The sequence below is a fragment of the Vicugna pacos genome, chromosome 6 (genome assembly GCF_048564905.1).
Source record: "Vicugna pacos chromosome 6, VicPac4, whole genome shotgun sequence".
In the NCBI taxonomy this organism is placed as follows: domain Eukaryota; kingdom Metazoa; phylum Chordata; class Mammalia; order Artiodactyla; family Camelidae; genus Vicugna; species Vicugna pacos.
In genome coordinates this window covers 64396003-64415507 of record NC_132992.1, presented here as the reverse complement: position 1 = coordinate 64415507, position 19505 = coordinate 64396003, and the positions used below count along the sequence as shown (strand labels likewise).

The window sequence follows — 19505 nt, the reverse complement described above, 5'->3', positions numbered from 1 at the left end:
CTGTTAAGATTAACCAGAGCTTCCAGTTTTATTCAGGGGTAAATGACTTTTCTCCTATAACTTACCCTTCATACCTTTTGGGATTCTCAATTACTGGAAAATATTTTTACCTCAATTACATAATTTTCTTTAGTTGCATAATATTCTTAGATCTTTCAATGGAACAGGACCGTGTTTTTACAAAGAGGCGCAAAGTAGAATGTGAAATAATCAGTCAACAAATGCACATACCTGCCTCCCCACAAAATAGAAAAGACACAACTTACTGAATTCTAACTAAATAATCAGTGCTTAGCACTGCAGGGCAGAGAAGATACTGAAGTTAGAGTTCTATTCCTCAAGAGATTACATTTTGTCAGGGAGAAAAGCCAAATTACTATACAAGAAACAATGATCTCCATTATGAAAGCCATCTTCCTAGCAAAATACAAGTCCTAAACTACTTTTGAGTCCCCCATCTCCTCACATTGGATCAGCCACCAAATCCTGCAGCTTCTATTTGTCACCCATTAATTCCTTTCAATCCCCACTGCCAACTGTCCAGGTCCAGAAGCTCAGTATCACTTACTTGGACTTTGGCAAAATCTAATTTCCTGACATCAGGTTTTCCTTCACAGGGCTCTCAGAATGAGTTTTCTAAAATGCACCAATAAGACTTGTATCCAGAATAAATGAAAAGTGCTTATAGCTCAATGAAAAGACAAACAATTCCCCCAAAATTAAGCATGTGATTTGAATAGACACTTTACCAAGGATGATATATGGATGGCAATTAAGCACATTAAAAGGTGCTCAACATCATGAGTAGGGAATTGCAAATTAAAATCATAATGATATATCACTGAACTTCTGTTAGAATGGTGGGAGGGAAATGTAAAAACTGACAGTACCAAGTGCAACAAGGATTCAGAATAATTGGAACTCTCACACATTGCTGGTGAGAATAAAAAATAGTACTATCCTTTGGAAAATAGTTTGGCAATGTCTTACAGAATTAAACATATACTCAACATATGACCCATCAAACCCACTCCTAGACATTAATCCAGAAAAAATGGAAATATGTTTCCACAAAAACGTTTATGTTAATGCCAGCAGTAGTTTTATATATAACAGCCAAAAAATGAAAAACCTAAATGTCCTTCAACTGGTGAATGGATAAACTACCTGTGGTATGGCCATGCAATGGAATACTACTTAGCAGTGAAAAGGAATGAACCATCAATAGGCACAACAACATGGGTGAATCTCAAATGCATTATGCCAAGTTAAAGAAACCACACTCAAAAAGCTACATAGTGTATGACTGCTTTTTGAAAAGGCAAGAAATATAGGGACAGGAATCATTTTGGTGACTGCAAGGGACTGGGGGTGGGGGGTAGGGAGTTGCTGACTCTAAAGAGGCAGAATGAATTTTCTTGGGGCAGTGGCAATGATCTGTATCTTGACTGTGGTGGTGGTTACAAAATTATGAGCATTTGTCAAAACTCATAGAACTACAGGCTAAAATATGTACATTTTATTGTAAATAAATTATGCCACAATAGAGTTGATTTAAAAGGGGAAAAAAAGAGGATCAGTGTTTCTATCAGAACAAAGTTTCAAGACAGAAAGATACCCCTTCTGAAGAAATAAAAGCCTAAAAGTTATTTCCCTAATAACTGACATCTTTCTGAACCAAAAAATGATGAATGATTCATAGGGAAATCTGACCAAGAAAATTGATAAACTCAACCTCTAACTGATTTCTCAGAGAACACAGACTTTTAAACCAGAGACAACCTGTACACTGTAATTTGAGCAAGCATAAAAATAAAATGGGGATTTTTGCATAACATGAAAATATCAGAGGCAAACAAAAGTCTGTGTTAATTTTATTAATTCTTATATTTAAAGATCTTAGAAATTATCAGTAAGATGGCATATTCTACATACACACCAATCCTTTCTACTTGTACATTCATTACTTTAAACGTTATTTCTCTTATGTTTGGTTGTGCTTTGTTCATTATTTGTATTACTGCATTCTAATCTGTCTGCGTAGAGTTAAATTACTACCCTTTGAAGTTGTATCCTAAATTCATTAAAATTTCTGCTTAAGATAGCAAAAGAAATTGACTTGAGTACTTTGGGTACCTTTCCTTTTTTGTTTTCATTGAAATATTATTATTTAATATATACCAAAAGGTAGTGTCAAGAAGCATAATATATTTAAAACAGATCTCATTACAAAAAATTTAATATTGATTTACATCAATTTTTCAGAGCCCAACATTTTTCATTTGTACATATTTTTCAATGTCTACATAGTCACAAAATATATGTACACATTAGATACACAAAATAATTTTTAAATAACTATTTTAATTTAGAAAACACCTGAAAATGAAATTCTCAGTTAAATCACTTGAACTTTAAAATTAAACAGTCTATCAAAAGTCAGTAGTCAAAATTATCCTTTAAATATCACAGTCTGTCCAACTCAAATCCCCTTTTAGATCTGCATTTTCCTATAAAACTGCAATAAACAAAGCACAAAAGCACACAGCTCCAATTAACAGAATCCTGGTGCCTAGAATTAGCTTTAGGATAGAGAAGCATTAAGGACAGGATTAGTATTTGGTCTAATGGTTTCAGTATGGCTTGACTGCAAGCTAGGCTAAAAATTTCAAAGGCACTGCCGAATATGTGGCGTAATAAGTCAGTGCCCCTTGAAATTTATGCTGTCTTATTCCTGCAGAGTCATTAATGCTAAAATGATTCCAATAAACTGATAAATTTTTTTTGTAATTTCACTTAAAATAGAAGAGCAGTATTTCAAAATCACTACAATCTTGCTGATGATGTCAATGTATATGAATCTCTTGGTTGTGGGGTAATTCTTTTACTCTTCACAGTGGTAGGCTGTGTTAATACAACAATTTTTCTTTTTTGTTCACTAATGAGATAGTAATTGCCATCAGAATCCTACTGGGAATATAGACTTGTAAATATAATAGGCCTAAGCATAGGTGTTACTATCTATAATGATTCTCAGATACATTTTATTCTGCATGAACACACCAGCACCAAAATGTTTTCTTTTCTATGGAAGATAAACTCCATACTTTCAGAAATGTGCAAACAGGAAAAACAATTTTATCTAGGCAGATTTCAGATTCTTCTTTTTAGCAACTAAATGGAAAAGCAATTAATAGAATGCTGCTTTTTTTATCAAAAACTGATTAACCTGGGAACTATATTCAATAGCTTGTAATAACCTATAATGAAAAAGAATATGAAAAAGAATATATATGTATAACTAAATCAGCATGTTGTACAACAGAAACTAACACATTATAAAGCAACTATACATCAATTAAAAAAAACCTATTAACCTTTAATTAGAAATCCTAAAAAGGTGCTATTTTCCAGTTTTTAATGTTTCAATTAGAAACATAACTGCCAGCCTCAGTGTGAGTTTCAAAGAATGTACTGTAATGTAAAACTGCACACTCCACTTCAAATACTGGCTGTATATGAAGGGAATTTAAAGATGCTTTAATGTATTGTTGGCTGACACCACTACCTTCAAAATTTACATAGGGCATAAAAATTTCTAGAAATTCATTTAAAATAATATTTTCTGGTGATGAACCACATTTGGCAATTAGTGCCCTCTGGGATCTCAGGTACTCTCCTGCTCCTAAAAATGTATGGTAGGTAATCATTTACCATTCAGCAGGGAAATTAACAGAAGTTCCCATTCTTAGATTACCATCTTTTCTAAACCCCAAATGAAATGTAAATGTAGTACCTTTCATGATGTCCCAAGTCTGACAGAAATTCATCTGCATGTCTTTGGAGTTCATTTCCTTCTAAATTCTTTAATTTTTTCAACTCACTTTGTAGAAAAAACCAGAGCTCTTTAGCTCCATTTTCAATCCTCCTCCTCAGGATTTCATGATCCTTCCCCAGACCTGCAATCAAAGAACAGAGAGCATCAGCATTTCCAACATTTTGATGAAAGGAAATTTTCAATTATTTGTGCTAAACATCAATATATTGAAGAGGAAAAACACTGTATCATCACCTACCATTTCTAGTTTGTTTCTTATAATTTTCAATCTGTTCTTTGGCCTTCACAAGTTGCTCTTCTAAAGCACGAACCCTTCCTGAAGCTGGGCCCTGATCAATGGGGCCTTCTGGTATTCTGTAGTTCAAGGAAGAAAATGTAAACTTTTAGCTTATACATTGTGCAACAAAACACATGCTTACTTTGCTAAAATATGTTTATTGGTAACTCTAGAAGTCACTAGATCATATTATATATTAAAAGTACCAAAATGAAATTTTCTCTCCAAAGGTATAGGGTAAAATATAAACACCAGAATGATACTGAATACAGAAAAAAAAAAATCTAACTCAGAGATCTATGATCTTCTAGGAATGAAAGAGCCTTCAGAACTGTCTCCTAAAAACTCTCATCATATTACTTAGACTAACATCATCAGTGGGAAAGTGATCAATTCTTCATTAGAGTTGAGAATAAAAAAAAGGAGGAGTATAGCTCAGTGGTTGAATGGGTGCTTAGCATGCATGAGGTCCTGAGTTCAATCCTCAGTAACCCTATTAAAACAAACAAACAAACAAATAAACAATAAAATGATCTCACCCCTCCAAAAAAGTGAAGGAAAGGGCGAAGGAAAGGCTTAAAGGGAGTAAGAAAGCACATGTGTCTATATTCAAATTTCAAATGCAAATTACTTCTAAATTAATCATACCAGGCTATGTAAATCTGTGTTCCAATTCATCAACTCATGACCTGAGATTACTAAGCACTGGTTTTATAGGGAAGGGAAAGACAAGGGTAGAAGATGAAGTATAACAGAAAAAAACCCTAAAGATTAATGTCCTATTCGTTTGTATCAGAGATAGAAAAAATATTAGTCAACAATATAAAATGTTGAGGAACTCCAGGATCTCTTGCTTACATTATCAGTCTATACAACTTCTTTCCAAACTGTACTAGTTTCTAACATATTTTGTTTTTATGTGATTTTTGACAGCATTCGGTTCTCCATTTTGGCCACAAAAGATATCTACATCCTCATCTTGGAATCTGTAAATGCGACCTTATGTGGCAAAAGAAACTTTATGCGTGTGATTAAGGTAAGGACTTTGAGATGGGGAGATAGCCCTGGATTACTCAGGTGGCCTATAATTGTAACCACAGGTATTCTTATGGGAGGGAGGTAGGAGTTTTTACCACAAAAGAATAAAAGGTAATGTGGCTATTGGTTTTAAAGATGGAGGAAGGGGTCATGAGCAACAAATGCAAGGAAGACACCTTTAGAAGCTGGAAAAGGCAAGGAAACAGATTCTCCCCCAGAGCTTCCCTAGTGAATGTGGCCCTATTGACACCTTGGTTTTGGTCCAGTGAAACTCATTTCAGACTTCTGCCCTCTCAAACTGTAAGAGAATAAATTTCTATTGTTTAAAGCCACAAAGTTTGTGATATCTGTTACAGCAACAATAGGAAACTAACACATATACACACAGAGATATATACATACACAAATATGCATGTATACTTTTGGAAAATTATTGAAGATTAAATAATAGCTGATTTTTCTTCTAAAATCTATTTAAATGAGAAAATGTCTCTGAGAAAGTACTTAGCACAGTGTCTGGCAATAAGTCTTATTAGGACTTTGTATCTAGGCTCAGTCACTTCAGAGATGAGTTGTAATGTTAGGATGTCTGGGATAGATATTCTTATCATCACAATCATTTTACTAAAATTTAATTTTTAAACTATACTCAGCAGAACTTAAATTTAGATGTCAGCTTAGTCCCTTGAAGCAAAGACAAACAGAAATTTTTTTATACCTTTTCTAACATTTTTATATAACATATGAAGCCAAACTATTAATTACCTATCCCACCCTTAGTAAAGAAGCTCTTATTACAGCTAAACCAGAGTAAATAAAGTATTCTATTAGTTCACATGAAATCGTATGCATTAACATTGAACAGGGGCAGGAAAGGTAGCCATCCATCCTCTAATCAGGATTGTCCCAGGCTACAGAATTTGAGTGAAACAGCCTTCATTTGATACATACAAAGTGAATAATGACAAAATGAATAGAGTTGTTAGGTGCACAATTACCCAATATATGAGCACAATTATGTGTACATTCATAAACGAAGCATTTCCTGGTATGCAGTTTTTAAAACTTGGCTCTAAATCTCTTTCTGAATTAAATAACTGGTTTCTAGGAAATAATTTGAAAACAAGACAAAACTACTATCTCTTAAAATTTATTTTGGCAGCAGTAATCCATAGGACAAGGATGTCCCTTTCCAGTGCACACTTCAGTGATATGACATTTCAGACAATAGAAAGATATGTCTAGGTTTTCCTTTTTAATCTCATTTCTTTATACCTTGATGGAATAACATTAGGGGAAGACAGGAATGAGAAAATTGCATAAGGTCTTTTCAGCTGTTTCATTAAGTACTAAATCCAATCTATTCTAATAAAATATAAATGAATTAGTGATTTATATTACATTATTATACACAATAATCTAATCTAACTGTAGATTAACTGTAGATAAAGAAAAATAATAGAGAAGCCAATGTAAAAAAAATTACAAAATAAGGACTATGCTTTCCAAATCCTATTCAGAAGAATAAATCTGTAAGAATAGCCTCTTTATCTGAATATTTAGGGAACTGAACGTTTTATTATACTCACTATGCAAAAAGATATACAGAATGTCTTCCAGCTAAGATGAGGTAACAGAGATCAGATTTACCATCAAGCCTGAAACAACTGAAAACCCAGATAAAATATATGAAATAATGATTAAATAAAACTGGAATCAGGAGACTGATGTCAGAAAGATGGCAAAATAGGTGGTTCCTGACTTCAAATCCTCCTCAGGGAAAGGGCAACTAGCAAACTATCTACAGACAACATACCTATCTGAAGATTCCAGAATGAAGGAGTGAGTCTGAAGCATTCCCATGGACCTCAAAAATGGAGAAAAACAGCCTTAAAAGGGTAAAAACTGTTGTTTCACTTTGATGACATTGCCCCTCCCCCAGGTCAGTGCAGTGCTGCACGGAGGAGGTCCCCAGGGCCTAAAGTTTCTCCCGTGGGAAAAGGAGAGTGCAGAGGGACATCAAGTTTCCCCAGCATTCCAGACCCTTCCTGAGGGGCCCACTTAAGCACTGCTCCATGGGAATTACTAGGGGAATTAGCTAGAGACAGAGAAGGGGAAAGGGTTCACAGCAACTAGTGCGTGGATCTTGGCAGACTGCGTTTCTGCTAGTGGTTGGGTCTTAGCAGATTCCAGCTAGTGACTGTGACCATTTGCGGAGCTGAGCCCATGGCCCCAGCTGGCCAGGGAATTTGGTTGGCAGTTCTGCCTGGTTTGGGTTCCCAGTCAGAGGACTGACTTGGTGGAGGAGCAAATCTAATGCCCTGCCTATACAAAATCTTGAGTATGGCCTCCAACCCCATCCAATAGGGAAAACTGGCCAAAGATGCCAGGCAGTTCCAAGCAGCTATGCTGAACATCCCACAGCCTACCTGGGCAAGAAAGCAAGTCAGCAGCCCCACCCAATGGCTAATTCTAACCTCCAGCCTCACCTGACCAAGAAGCCTGGCCAGGGACCCCAGGTAGCCGCAGAGCATATTCTTACAGCCCCTCTTGAGCAGGGAGCCAAGGCAGCAGCACTACTCTACTATTGAGTATAGCCTCCAGCATTACCAGGTTACCCAGCCAGAGACCTGGGTAGCTCTGGAGCCCATCCTACAACCCCAGTCAGACTGAAAACCAAGACAGCAGCCTTGCCCAACTGCAGACCATGACCACTTGTTAGGCCAGACGAGAAAGCCCAGTGACACTGGCAGCCTTGAAGCCTGGCCTCTGGTACTGACCATGTGGAGCACAGCCTATAGCACTGTACAGCAGCACAGCATAGCTTACAACCCCATCCAGCTGCTGAGCATAGCCTGCAGACTCACTCAGATAGAATGCTCAGCCAGTTACCCCACCTAATCACAAAGCACAGCTTATGGCTCTACCCAACCAATGGGCCCAGAAAGCAACCCCACCTAATCACGGAGCATAGCCTCCAGCCCCATCCAACTGTGGGGTACAGCTGGCAGCCCTACTTGACCAAGAAGCCCAGCAAGAGATACTGTCAATCAGTGGAGCACAGCCAGTAGCTTGCTCAATTATGGAACCATCCCACAGACCCATCAACTTTGGGGCACAGTCTGTGGTCCCATCTGATCAAGGTGTACAGCCTAAGTTCCCATATGATCACAAAGCCCAGTGCATGGCTTTGACTGAATGTACAGTCCAGCAGCACCACCAAGCCAGGGGGCATAGCTTGGGGCCCCACCCAACTAGGGATGACTACAGAGCCCAGCATGTGGCCCTACCCAATCGCAGAATGCATCAGCAACATGCCCTAAACAGGCCATAGAACATGGCCTCAAACCCTGCCTGACCAGGTAATTGCAGAGCACCACAAGCAGCCCTGCCTGAATGAGGATCCCAGCCATGAGGCCCATCCATATGTGGAACAATGACAGCATCCCCCAGCCCCAACCTTAGAGCACAGGCAGTAGCTCCATCCAGCTAAGACCCTGAGACCAAGCACTGCCTGTCTAAAGCTGCTACCAGCCGCCCATCCACAACCTCAAGCTGAGCTGACTCATGAAGGTCTTTCCCTGCTGAAGCAAACCTACAAAGGCTGGAAAAGAGGCCACTTCCTCAAATGAGCTGTTAAGCACATAAGATAGAAGGATCACAAGGAATCAGGTAAACACGACACCATCAAAGGAAACTAAAACAGCTGCAATAATTATACCTAACTATACCTAAAGAAATGGAAATCTATTAATAGTCTAAAAAGAATTCAGAATAACTCTCTTAAAGAAATTCAGTGAACTATGAGGAAACACAGATTGACAACTAAGCAAAATTATGAAAACAATGAATGTAACAAAATTGTAAAGTTAACAAAGAAATAGAAATCATAACCACAACGACAAAAACAAAAACAACAAGAATCCTAGACCTGAATAATACAATGACTAAAGAATTCAACAAAGAGCTTCAAGATCAGACTTGACCAAGCAGAAGAAAAAATTAGTGAACCTGAAGACAGGTCATTTGAAATTATCCAAAGAAACTAAAAGAAAACAGAAAAAGTGAAGAAAGACTAAGGGAATTATGGACTTCCATATGTGAAATAATCTATGATTACTGGAGACCTAGAAGGAAAAGAAAAGAAGAAAGGAGCAGAAAAGTTGTTTAAAAAAATAATTTCCCAAATCTGGCAAGTGATTTGAACATCTAAATTCTTGAAGCTTATTAAGTCCTCAAGTAGAAAATCTGACAGAATTTTTAAAGGCTGCAGAATACAAAATCAACATATAAAATTCAATATATTTCTATATTCTAGCAAAAAACAACAGGAAATTATTTCAAAACATTATTACTTACAATAGCATCAAAAACATGAAAAAATTAAATATAAATCAGTAAAAGAGGTATAAAACCTATAAACTGAAAATTATAAAGCAATGCTTCAGAAATTTTGTTTAGAGATTGACAAGCCAATTCTAAAATTTATATGGAAATGCAAATACCTAAAACAGCCACAACAAACCTAAAAAAGACTAAGAAAACTGAAGGACTAACACTATCTGATATCAAGATCTACTGTAAAGTTAAAATAATCAAGACAATGAGCAACTGGCAGAAAGACAGACAAAGAGATCAATGAAACAGAATAGAGTCCAGGAACAGGCACACACATATAAGTAAAACTGATTTTTACAAAGTCACAAAGGTAATATACTGGTAATATAATTTACAAAAATAAAACTTCAGGAAGAAAACAAGAAATATACATTTACGATCATCAGTTAGGCACAGTTTTCTTAGATACTACAGCAAAGCATGATCCATAAAAGAAAAAACTAATAAATTAGACTTCATTGTAATTAAATACTTTTTTTAATAAAGACACTATTAAGACAATGAAAAGACAAGACAGACCAGAAGAAGATATTTGCAAACCCTGTATCTGATTAAGGGTTGTATGTAGACTATATGAAGGATCCAATTCTCAGAAAACAACCTCCCCCCAAAATGGACACAGAGATTTGGAATAGATACTTCACAAAAAAAAAAAGAAAGAAAAATCTCAAATAAGCACATCAAAAGATGCTAAAAATCATTAGTCATTAGGAAAATGCAAGAAAAGTAGACTGTGTGGCTGGCCTGGTTCACTGCTTATCATGGAGCATGAAACAAGGTTTCCTGCAGATGATCCTCATTCCCTGTTAAAAATGCCAACATGATCGTTTTTCCGATATGATATATATTTCAAAAATCATAAAATTCTCCTGAATAAAACATTTGATGAAAATCTTCATTCACACATGAAGTTGCCATTCTAATATACAAACATAAGCCCACTCTTCAGGGAATTCAGAATATGAAAACCAGTAAATTCCTCCTTTGCTGTCAGAATATGAAAAAAAAAAAAAACCAGTGAATTTGTATCCCAACTGGAATGATTACACAGCTCTCTCAGAGAAATTAAGCTTTTCTCATCAGAAATATATTTAATAATTTAAAACAGGCTGTCTTTCTTAAATACTTTCAACAGTTGTGCCAAGAATGTTGGAACAATAAAGACCTTAATTAAGAAGAACCTAGGCACAAATAAACAATATTAGAAATGAATAGAGAGTCATAAACACAGATAATGAATTTTAAAACATCACAAAATACTATGAACACTTTCAGGCACTTAATTTAAAAATATGGAAAAAATAAATAATTTCTAGAAGAAACTAAATTATCAAAATAGATTCAAGAAGAAACAGAAATTGAATCAGCAGTCAAAAATCTATTGAATTTTAAAAACTCTAGGACCAGGTATTTTTATACATGAATTTTTACAAATCTTCAGAAAACAGTTATCTGAACTTTTTTCCTAGGGAATATAAAAAGAGAGGAAGTTCTAAAAATCCATTTCTGAAATTAGCATAAGACTGATATAAAAGTAGCATAAAGGTCAAGAAAGGGAAAATTAAAAGCCAGTTCATTAAAAATTTATTTTCAAAATCCTAAGTGATGTATTACTAAATATAGCAATGCTTCAAAAAATACATTATGACTATCTAGACTTTTATCTCAAGATGGTTTTATCCCTAGCTGGTTTATAATTATTAAAGCTATTAATGTAAATTCATTGCAATAACAAATTAAAGGAAATGATAAAATTATAAACTTAATAGAAATACAAAAAAAATCATTTGACAAAACTTCAAATTTATTCATAATAAAATTCTTAACAAGGAATGGAAGGTAAACTCCTTGACTTGATAAGGAGTATATATCAAAAAATTCACAGTAAATATCACATTTCATGGATCAAATAACTAGAAGTATTCCTTTTAAAGTTAAGAACAACAGAAGAAATGTCTGCCATCACTGTTTCTATTCACCACTGTACTGGAAGTCTTAGCCAATGTAGAAAGAAAGACTAAGACTTAGAAATACAGGAATGAAAGAAACAACTGTTGTTATTCACCGGTGATGGCACTAAGAGAGTTCAGAGAAATTTCTAGATACAAGATTAAGGTATAAAAATTAGCTTAATGTTCCTAAACAACAATAACCACAAATTATATCTTTTAAAAACTCACATTTAAAATAGCACCGACAAAATGATAAAGTAATAAGGAATAAATTTAAACAAATAGTAAGATTTGTATGAGAAAAATCATTACACATTTTCTGAAGAAGTAATCATTCCCCAAATTGATTGGATGCAATTCTAATAAAAATTACAAAAGAATTTTTTAATTGAATGACAAGGTGATCCTAAGATTCATATGAAAGACCAAAATCCTCAGACTAGATAATTTTGCAAAATAATAAACAGGAGGGAGGATTTGCCTTATCAGATAACAAACCATAACATTTTAGTAACAAAAACAGTGTAGTACTGGCATACAGTCAGATAAATAGACTAATAGAACCGAATAAAGCACCTAGAAACAGATGCCAGCATATATGACAGAGGTATCATTCTAAATTAGTAGGGAAAGGATAAATTATTCAATAAATGATTGCTTAGACACCTTCCTACTTGGAAAATGTGAAAATTAAATAATCTGACAATCAAAACTTTAAAATTTTAGAAGAAATTTTATATTTTTCATGGCCTTGGGAAAGAGATGAATTAAATAGGATTTTTTAAAGTGCAAACCATAGAAACAGAGACTGATAAATTTGACTGCCTTAAATAGGAATAGGAGAAAGGATAATAGAAAGTATCTAGATTATATAAAAAACTTCTTCAAATCTATAAGAGAAAGACAATCTAATAGAAAAATGTGAAATATATATGAACTAGCAATTCACAGATGAAAGTTTTATTGATTAGTAATCCTGAGAAGTGATCAACTTTAAAACTTTAGTCACCAGGATATTCAAATTAAGACAGAGATAACCATTTCTTACCTATTAAACAGATAATAACTAAAAAGTATCAGATTGAGTGTTGGTGAGGATATAGAGAACCTCGAACTCTCATATGCTGTATTAGTTTGTTAGGGGTGCCACAACAAAATACCACAAACTGGTAGCTTAAACAAAAGAAATCTATTTTCCCATAGTTATGAAGGCTAAAAGTCCAAAAATCAAGGTGTTAGCAGGTTTGATTTCTTCTAAGGCTCTCTTTGTCTTGCAGATGGCCACCTTCTCCTGTCTGCTCACATGGTCGTTCCTCTGTTTGACTCTCTGATACCTCCTTAATGTGTCCAAGGATATATAAGGATACCAGTCAGATTGGATTAGGGCCTTCCCTAACAGCCTCATTTAACTTAGTCATCTCTTTGAAAACCCTACTCCAAATACAATCATGTTCTGAAATATTGGGGGTTGGGGCTTCAACATATTAACTGGGAGAGGGGTACATGAAACAGTTTAGCATATAATATATACTAAAAGTAGGGGTGTAAAATGAGAACAATCCATTTACAAAATACTGTGAAACTGCTCCAAAGTTGAAGATGCACATATATTAAGACTCAGCATGTGTCCTTCTAGGTAATCATTCTAGAGAAACTTTAGTACATGTATATAAGGAGACACTACATACTCATCAATAGAGGAAAGAATATAAGTATCACTCGTGAATAATCTTGCATGAGGATACCGATGTCGAAATGGTCACAGAAAAATACATATATATGTAGTATGACACATTCACATAAATTTGAAACACAAAACAATATGCTTTCATGAATACATACAAACATAAGAATAAAAGTATAGGCAGAGGGTATACAATAGTCAAAGTAGTGATTATCACTGAGAAAAAAAGGAAGGAAAAATGGAATTGAAGAAGGGCGTAATATCTGTATTTTTTCTAGCAATCTGAAGCAAATATGGCAAAATATCAACATTTGTTCAATATGAATAATATTGACATGGGATTATATTATATTTTGAGCTTCAAATATATGTTAGAAATAATTCTTAATTAGTTGCAGGGACTAATTAAGAAGTATTTTAATACAACTTTAATACAACTAGATGAAAATTGGGTAGATGCTCATCACTAATGCTATTTAACCCCCAACTTCTGGCATCATATTAAACTATATATATAGTTACTATATATATATTAGAATATTGCTATAAAAATATCAAGTGGAATTCTTCTATTTAGAAGAGATTAATCCCACATAGTTGTTCACCAAAAACTTATTCTGTCATTGCTATATAGGACAAAGCTGCTAAGATTTTACCAATAAAAAGAATTTTTAAAAAACCAATCCGAGAATCTATAATATTGGCATCCTGCCAATAGACTACTAAGACTACCACAAATTTGGACTATTTTAAAATATGAACTAAACTGGATGAAAACTGGAATTGTATTCAACTCACAGATCCTTGTTTTTTATTTGTTATTTTTTTTCCATTAGAATTTCAACTGGCCACTCACAGCACTAATATATTCCCAGCAAAAGCAAAAAAATAACAACATATATTCAAATATCAAACTTTGCCAAGAGTAAATGGTCTTTGTCAAATTAGATGGAACAGACCTAGCCACTGAGAAAAAAATATCATTTTATTCAAATGAACTTCTTCTTTTGGTTCACTTTACCTAGTGTGTAAAAATTCAAAATGGAACCCAAGAAGGAGTAGAAGGGTCAAGCAACAACATCAATTTTAACAGAATAATCACACGGGAAAATCTGTATTGAAATGCAGCTCGAAGATACCATGATATTAACATTAGATAGGTCTCGGGTTCAATTCTCCAAGGAAATCTGTGACCACGTTTTCTTTGACAAGTGAAATAGAAAGTATAAACTAGACCATTCTTTCATCATCCAGCAGCCAAAAACAACAATCTAGACTGACAGCTGCCCCTGCTCACTTCAAATGCGGTGACAGTATCCCTGTTAAAAGAAGGCGTTTTGGACAAAACTTACAAATCAGGGTAATGAGTGATTGTTTTAATAATTCAAGATTTTACCTCTAGATTTTTCTTGACAGAAGTGTAATTGCTTATTTGCTTGTTAAGTGTACTGCTAATTTTCTTTAAATTTTATTTAGAGTTTCAGTGAAAATATATTACAAGAATAGAGGTTTCTTTCTTTCTTAAGGAATAGATTATATACAATGAATAACAAATCCAGTCCCCATGGACCCTCAGTAGAGGGAATCACTGTTGACAGTGTTTTATGCACTTTTCTAGAAATGAAATATATATATTTAATTTTTAACAGCTATAAAAGATTCATTTCATGGAGACATCATAATCTATTTAACCCATCCTCGGCTCACAGTGATTTAGGTTTTTTTCTTTTCTTTTTTCTCTTTTTTTGATTTATGTTATTTTAAAAACAACTTATTTGATGCAAGTGCTTGTCTCTCCTCTCTGCTACATCAAATCTATGAGGGCATTTTTCCATATCTAGCACCTGACACATTCTTTGACATACGGTAGTTGCCTCATAAATATTTTTTGAATAAATGACTAACAAATAAATCATTGACTATGAGAGCCAAGGGGGAAAAGATGAGGTGGTAAAGACAGGGAAAAATAACTTTTTCGTGTAGTCAAAGATCAGAGAGAAGTGAAAAATACAGCATCTGTAAAACCGCAATATGAGTAAATGGAATTACTTTTTCAAAAATCCAAATGACACACTTTTTTACAAACTCATGTTTTGCATTAAGAAATGAATACCTTTAAGGGAAGAAAATGCCTAAGATAGAAGTTGTAGCAGGAAATTTAGACATATTATTCTAGGTTTTCTGGGTTAAAGTAAGTGTCTTACATTGGCTTTATTATCAAGTTATTCTACTTCTAACATCTATTGGGTTTTGGGGAAATTTCTACCTTTCAACAATAATAATAGCAGCTAATTTTCATTAGTAGCAGCTAATTTTCTTCATATTCTCAAAAGGTCAAGAATCTGGTTGGACTATCTTCTGGGCACTGGATTTATAGCAGATTATTGAATTTTTGTCAGAACTATGTATCAAGTAGACCTGATAAAATAAATTATTACTGGAAATCTCTTCTTACAAATTAAGAAAGCAGTGAATGACTTTATTAAGAATGGTTGCCTGCCAGTTTACACCACTGCAAATCTTTTAGATACAAGGTTCAAAGGATAAAATGGTAACACTGCAATTACTAGTTCAGTATTGAAGCAGAACCCTTAGGACGAAACACTGAAAACCTTACAAACCACAGAATATCTCTGGATGTCTGGTCCAGGAATGTATCCTCGAATTCTTCAAAGCAGAGGCTTCCTGCTATACAGTGGTAAGGCCTTTTTATGGCATAGGCCCAAACTTCAGTAGCTTGCTTACCAAACCATTACCTAGCCATTTCCTAGCATGAGTAAGAACTTAGACCATTTCAGAAAATACTCATATCAAACTAAGAGTATATTAAAATAAATAAAATTATTTCTTGGAAAATAAACTTCCCAAAGAGTACTTTTATCTTCTTTCAGGGATACCTTCAATTTTTTAAGAAATTCTTTAAGATAAAGGGAAGTTGCACCATTGTTAAAAGTATACATGGAAAGGAAGAGAAAGACACAAGTAATTATCAATGAGTTTAGGTTGTTCTCTCCTCTCCTCTTTCAACTTCTTTATATAAAAATGATTATTTTATTTATATCCCTGATACTAGAGTAGACACCATACTGAAAATACTGAAAATGTATTTTTTTCTGTTTTTGCTGATAACTGGTTCTGCTTTTATTTATTCCCATCTATAAGGCGGGAAACTGGGCTCAGGCAAAAATTAAGTTTTTATGTTCAGAGGCTTGTTTAAACAAAGTTTTAAAAATTATTAAAATTATCTTTAAATCTGTACTAAAATTCTGAATAAAATACATCTTCAAATAATATTTCAGTCTTTTGAATAGGTAAGTGCACTATTATAGAAACATAACAATACTTTCCTCCACAATTCAATGATGAAAATAAACTAAGTTGAACTCGAGAAATGAGGATAAGATCCCTACCAAACACTCAATGCTAAATTAGTACAGATTTAAATAGATGCATACATATACTCTTTTCTCCAAAAAAAAACTACACACATATATATACAGTTATATATATATCCACACACATACGTATATATATATCTATATATATGCAGACACATCTAAAAGTAGAAACATATATACTTATATTCATAATAGAACTCTTTTAAATTAAATAAATTGACACAAATTTTAAGCTATGTTTTTTTTTTTTTGAAGAATCTTTAAGTCATCAAAGAATCGTGTGGTTTCTTAACTGGTTTCTTATTATGCTACCTTAGAGATACTAGTTGAAAACTATCAAAAGAATAAATAAGATTTAGTAACTTCCCTAGCTATTCTGCACAACCACACCATAGTCTCCTAGGAAAATCTGAAGGAAAATGAAAGGATAGCTTTTAAAAATTTCAGTCATATTAAAATAGCTTACCATACAAGAAAGGAAGACAACCCTTCTCCAGAACACCAGTCTTGATAGCTGCTGTAAATGAATTAACAGCTTTGGAAAGAATTCTATATAAATTATATGACAATACCAGAATTCTAATTGAACACTGCTGCTGTCAAAGCAATGATTAATAAGTACTTTTAATCCTCAAACTATACATACTCACATCCAACTAAAAATGTGGTTTTTATTATATAGTAGATTTATAGTTAAAATCATACCACATCAAAATTATAACTTTTATTTTGCATATGCATTTGCATGGGATCATCTCTGTGTACATTTACTTAACTCAGTTAAAAAAAAAATCATTCCAAAAGGACAAAAAAAATTTTTTCAGTGAAATCTAAATGGGACAAAAATCAATTTCAATTCTACTGACAAAGGTTTTAGATTCCAGAACAGCAATTTGTCAGATTATTTTACAAACCTCACTTCCATTGTTATTAGATAAGTTAGTATTTTCTAGTCCAGATGGTATTATGTTACATTGATACTTCAAGAAACATAGACAAAGTAATTGTGTTGTTTGAAAAATGAAAGCACTTTATAAACAATAACCATCTTATCATTGCTAAGAAATTTCTCGAAGACTCAGTGAGATATGCTACAGCATCATATGAAAGGTAATGTAACTGCAAATTTTATCTGTTGCTTTGGGAAAAAAAGGAAGGAAGGTGGAGAAGGAAGGGAGGGAGGGCAAAACACCCAATATATGCACAGATAATAATTCTGCACTCAGAGAGCAGCTACCATGTCGAATTCAATTCCATAAACATGACATGGCACAGCCCAAGTGCTGACATACAGTAAATGCTCAAGAAATGCCTAACAAATGAATGATGCATTAAAGGATGCTAGAGATAAAGTTTCCTAACAAGTAAAAGAGAGGAATATTTTCCACAAGAGACAGAAATACCTGAGATACTTTGTTCCCAATGCTGGTAACCCACTCAGGTTCAAATAAAATTGTAGTAAATCACTGGCTAGCAGAGCAGGTCCACGGGGATTATGTTAGAGGGAAAGGTAATTAAGTATGCCTGCAAACTTCCAAGGTTATATCCTGGAGGATATACTGTCCAACAACAATCTGCAATGTCTATTAGTATCATTATTAGATAGAACTAGGCTATCCACGTGACAGAATGACGTTCGTTAAATGTAAGTGCATCCTCTGGTAGAGTTCTCCTTTGCTTTCCATCAGAAGTTGAAATTTCCACAACCCTTTATATCTTTGATAATTAAGGAAGACCTTACCACTTGTGTATTCATTCTCTAAAAGAACACAACTACATCACCTATAAGAAGCCTTGAATAAAGGTGAAGAAAATAGGTTATAAGTCATTCCCCCTCTCCCATCAAACCCAGTCGTTCTTTTGTTCATAAATTACAAATGTATACCTTATTTCAAGTCACACTCAAAAATCACTTTTCTGTGAACTACTCTCCAGCAGAGAAACAATGATGACACAAAACCAAAGCGAAAAAAATCCTCATATATATCCAAAGGCATTCAGTGCTTGTTTTAAAAATGGAGCTGGCAAAAAACCAATTGCACATACGGCTGCAAATGCACAAAGCTGCAGAAAAACCTTCATAATTAATCCCTCAGTTAATAAGCAACTGGAAACTTCCTGAAGAACTAGGAGGTGAGATCTAGAAACAATAACCTTTGTTTATTCCCAGTTAAAAAAATTTTACTGTCTTGTAATTGATTTTACACCTATAGTCACAACCAAGTCATGCAAAGAATTGTTATAATCTGTGACTTGCCTGCAGTGTTAACTGTATTAGTAAAGTACACTGCCACTAGATTATACATCACACTCACACACACACACACACACACACACACACCCCACAAAAGCCTGCTTTAAAAGTAGTTCTCGGTTATGTACCGGAATAGTTTAAGCGAAAGGCAACAATTAACTTTCAGCTGAGATATAAAGATGAGGCCTCCTTCTTAAAGCATTCTAGCTTCAAACTACATCTACCTGCGAGATGAAGATCAAGACAAAGATTCTCTTCAGCTTCCTCTCATGTCACCAGTGAAAAAAATGATCATTGGTTTCCAACATCACAATCATAATAGCACTACCTAACCTTTAATAACTTAACTATCTTTCATCCAGCGGTATCAAGTTGCTTTGCCAGTGCTAAGTAAGCTATACAAAACCCGTGAGGTAAACACTACCAACAACTGAGGGTTAATCCTTTCAAAGAAAAACGTGAAGTTTTCTTTTATACCATCTTGTCTTGTCAGAACAAGGATGTTGAAGTTCAAAGATATAATTTATTTGAAAGCTTTCAGGAGTAAATCTTATGCCCCTTTCATGTGCTTAAATACTTCAGTTTAAATCTGAACTAAATATCAACCTTTTCTTGCCTTTCATCGAAGACAATGACAAGTGATAGGCCAAGAGAAAAGCCACAGGC

At 34.2% G+C, this 19505-nt stretch overlaps 1 protein-coding gene across 7 annotated transcripts in view; it reads right to left on the bottom strand.

The window, feature by feature from the left end:
* FUT8 (fucosyltransferase 8) overlaps positions 1–19505 on the bottom strand; it is a 253225-nt gene that overhangs the window by 83674 nt on the left and 150046 nt on the right. For all 7 annotated transcript variants that reach the window (XM_015241505.3, XM_031679145.2, XM_072963241.1 and 4 more), the window contains 2 exons: positions 4077–4192; positions 3797–3959 (listed from right to left, as the gene is read on the bottom strand). In XM_015241505.3, the coding sequence (XP_015096991.1) occupies positions 3797–3959; positions 4077–4192 (279 nt within the window). The remainder of the gene's footprint in view (positions 1–3796; positions 3960–4076; positions 4193–19505) is intronic.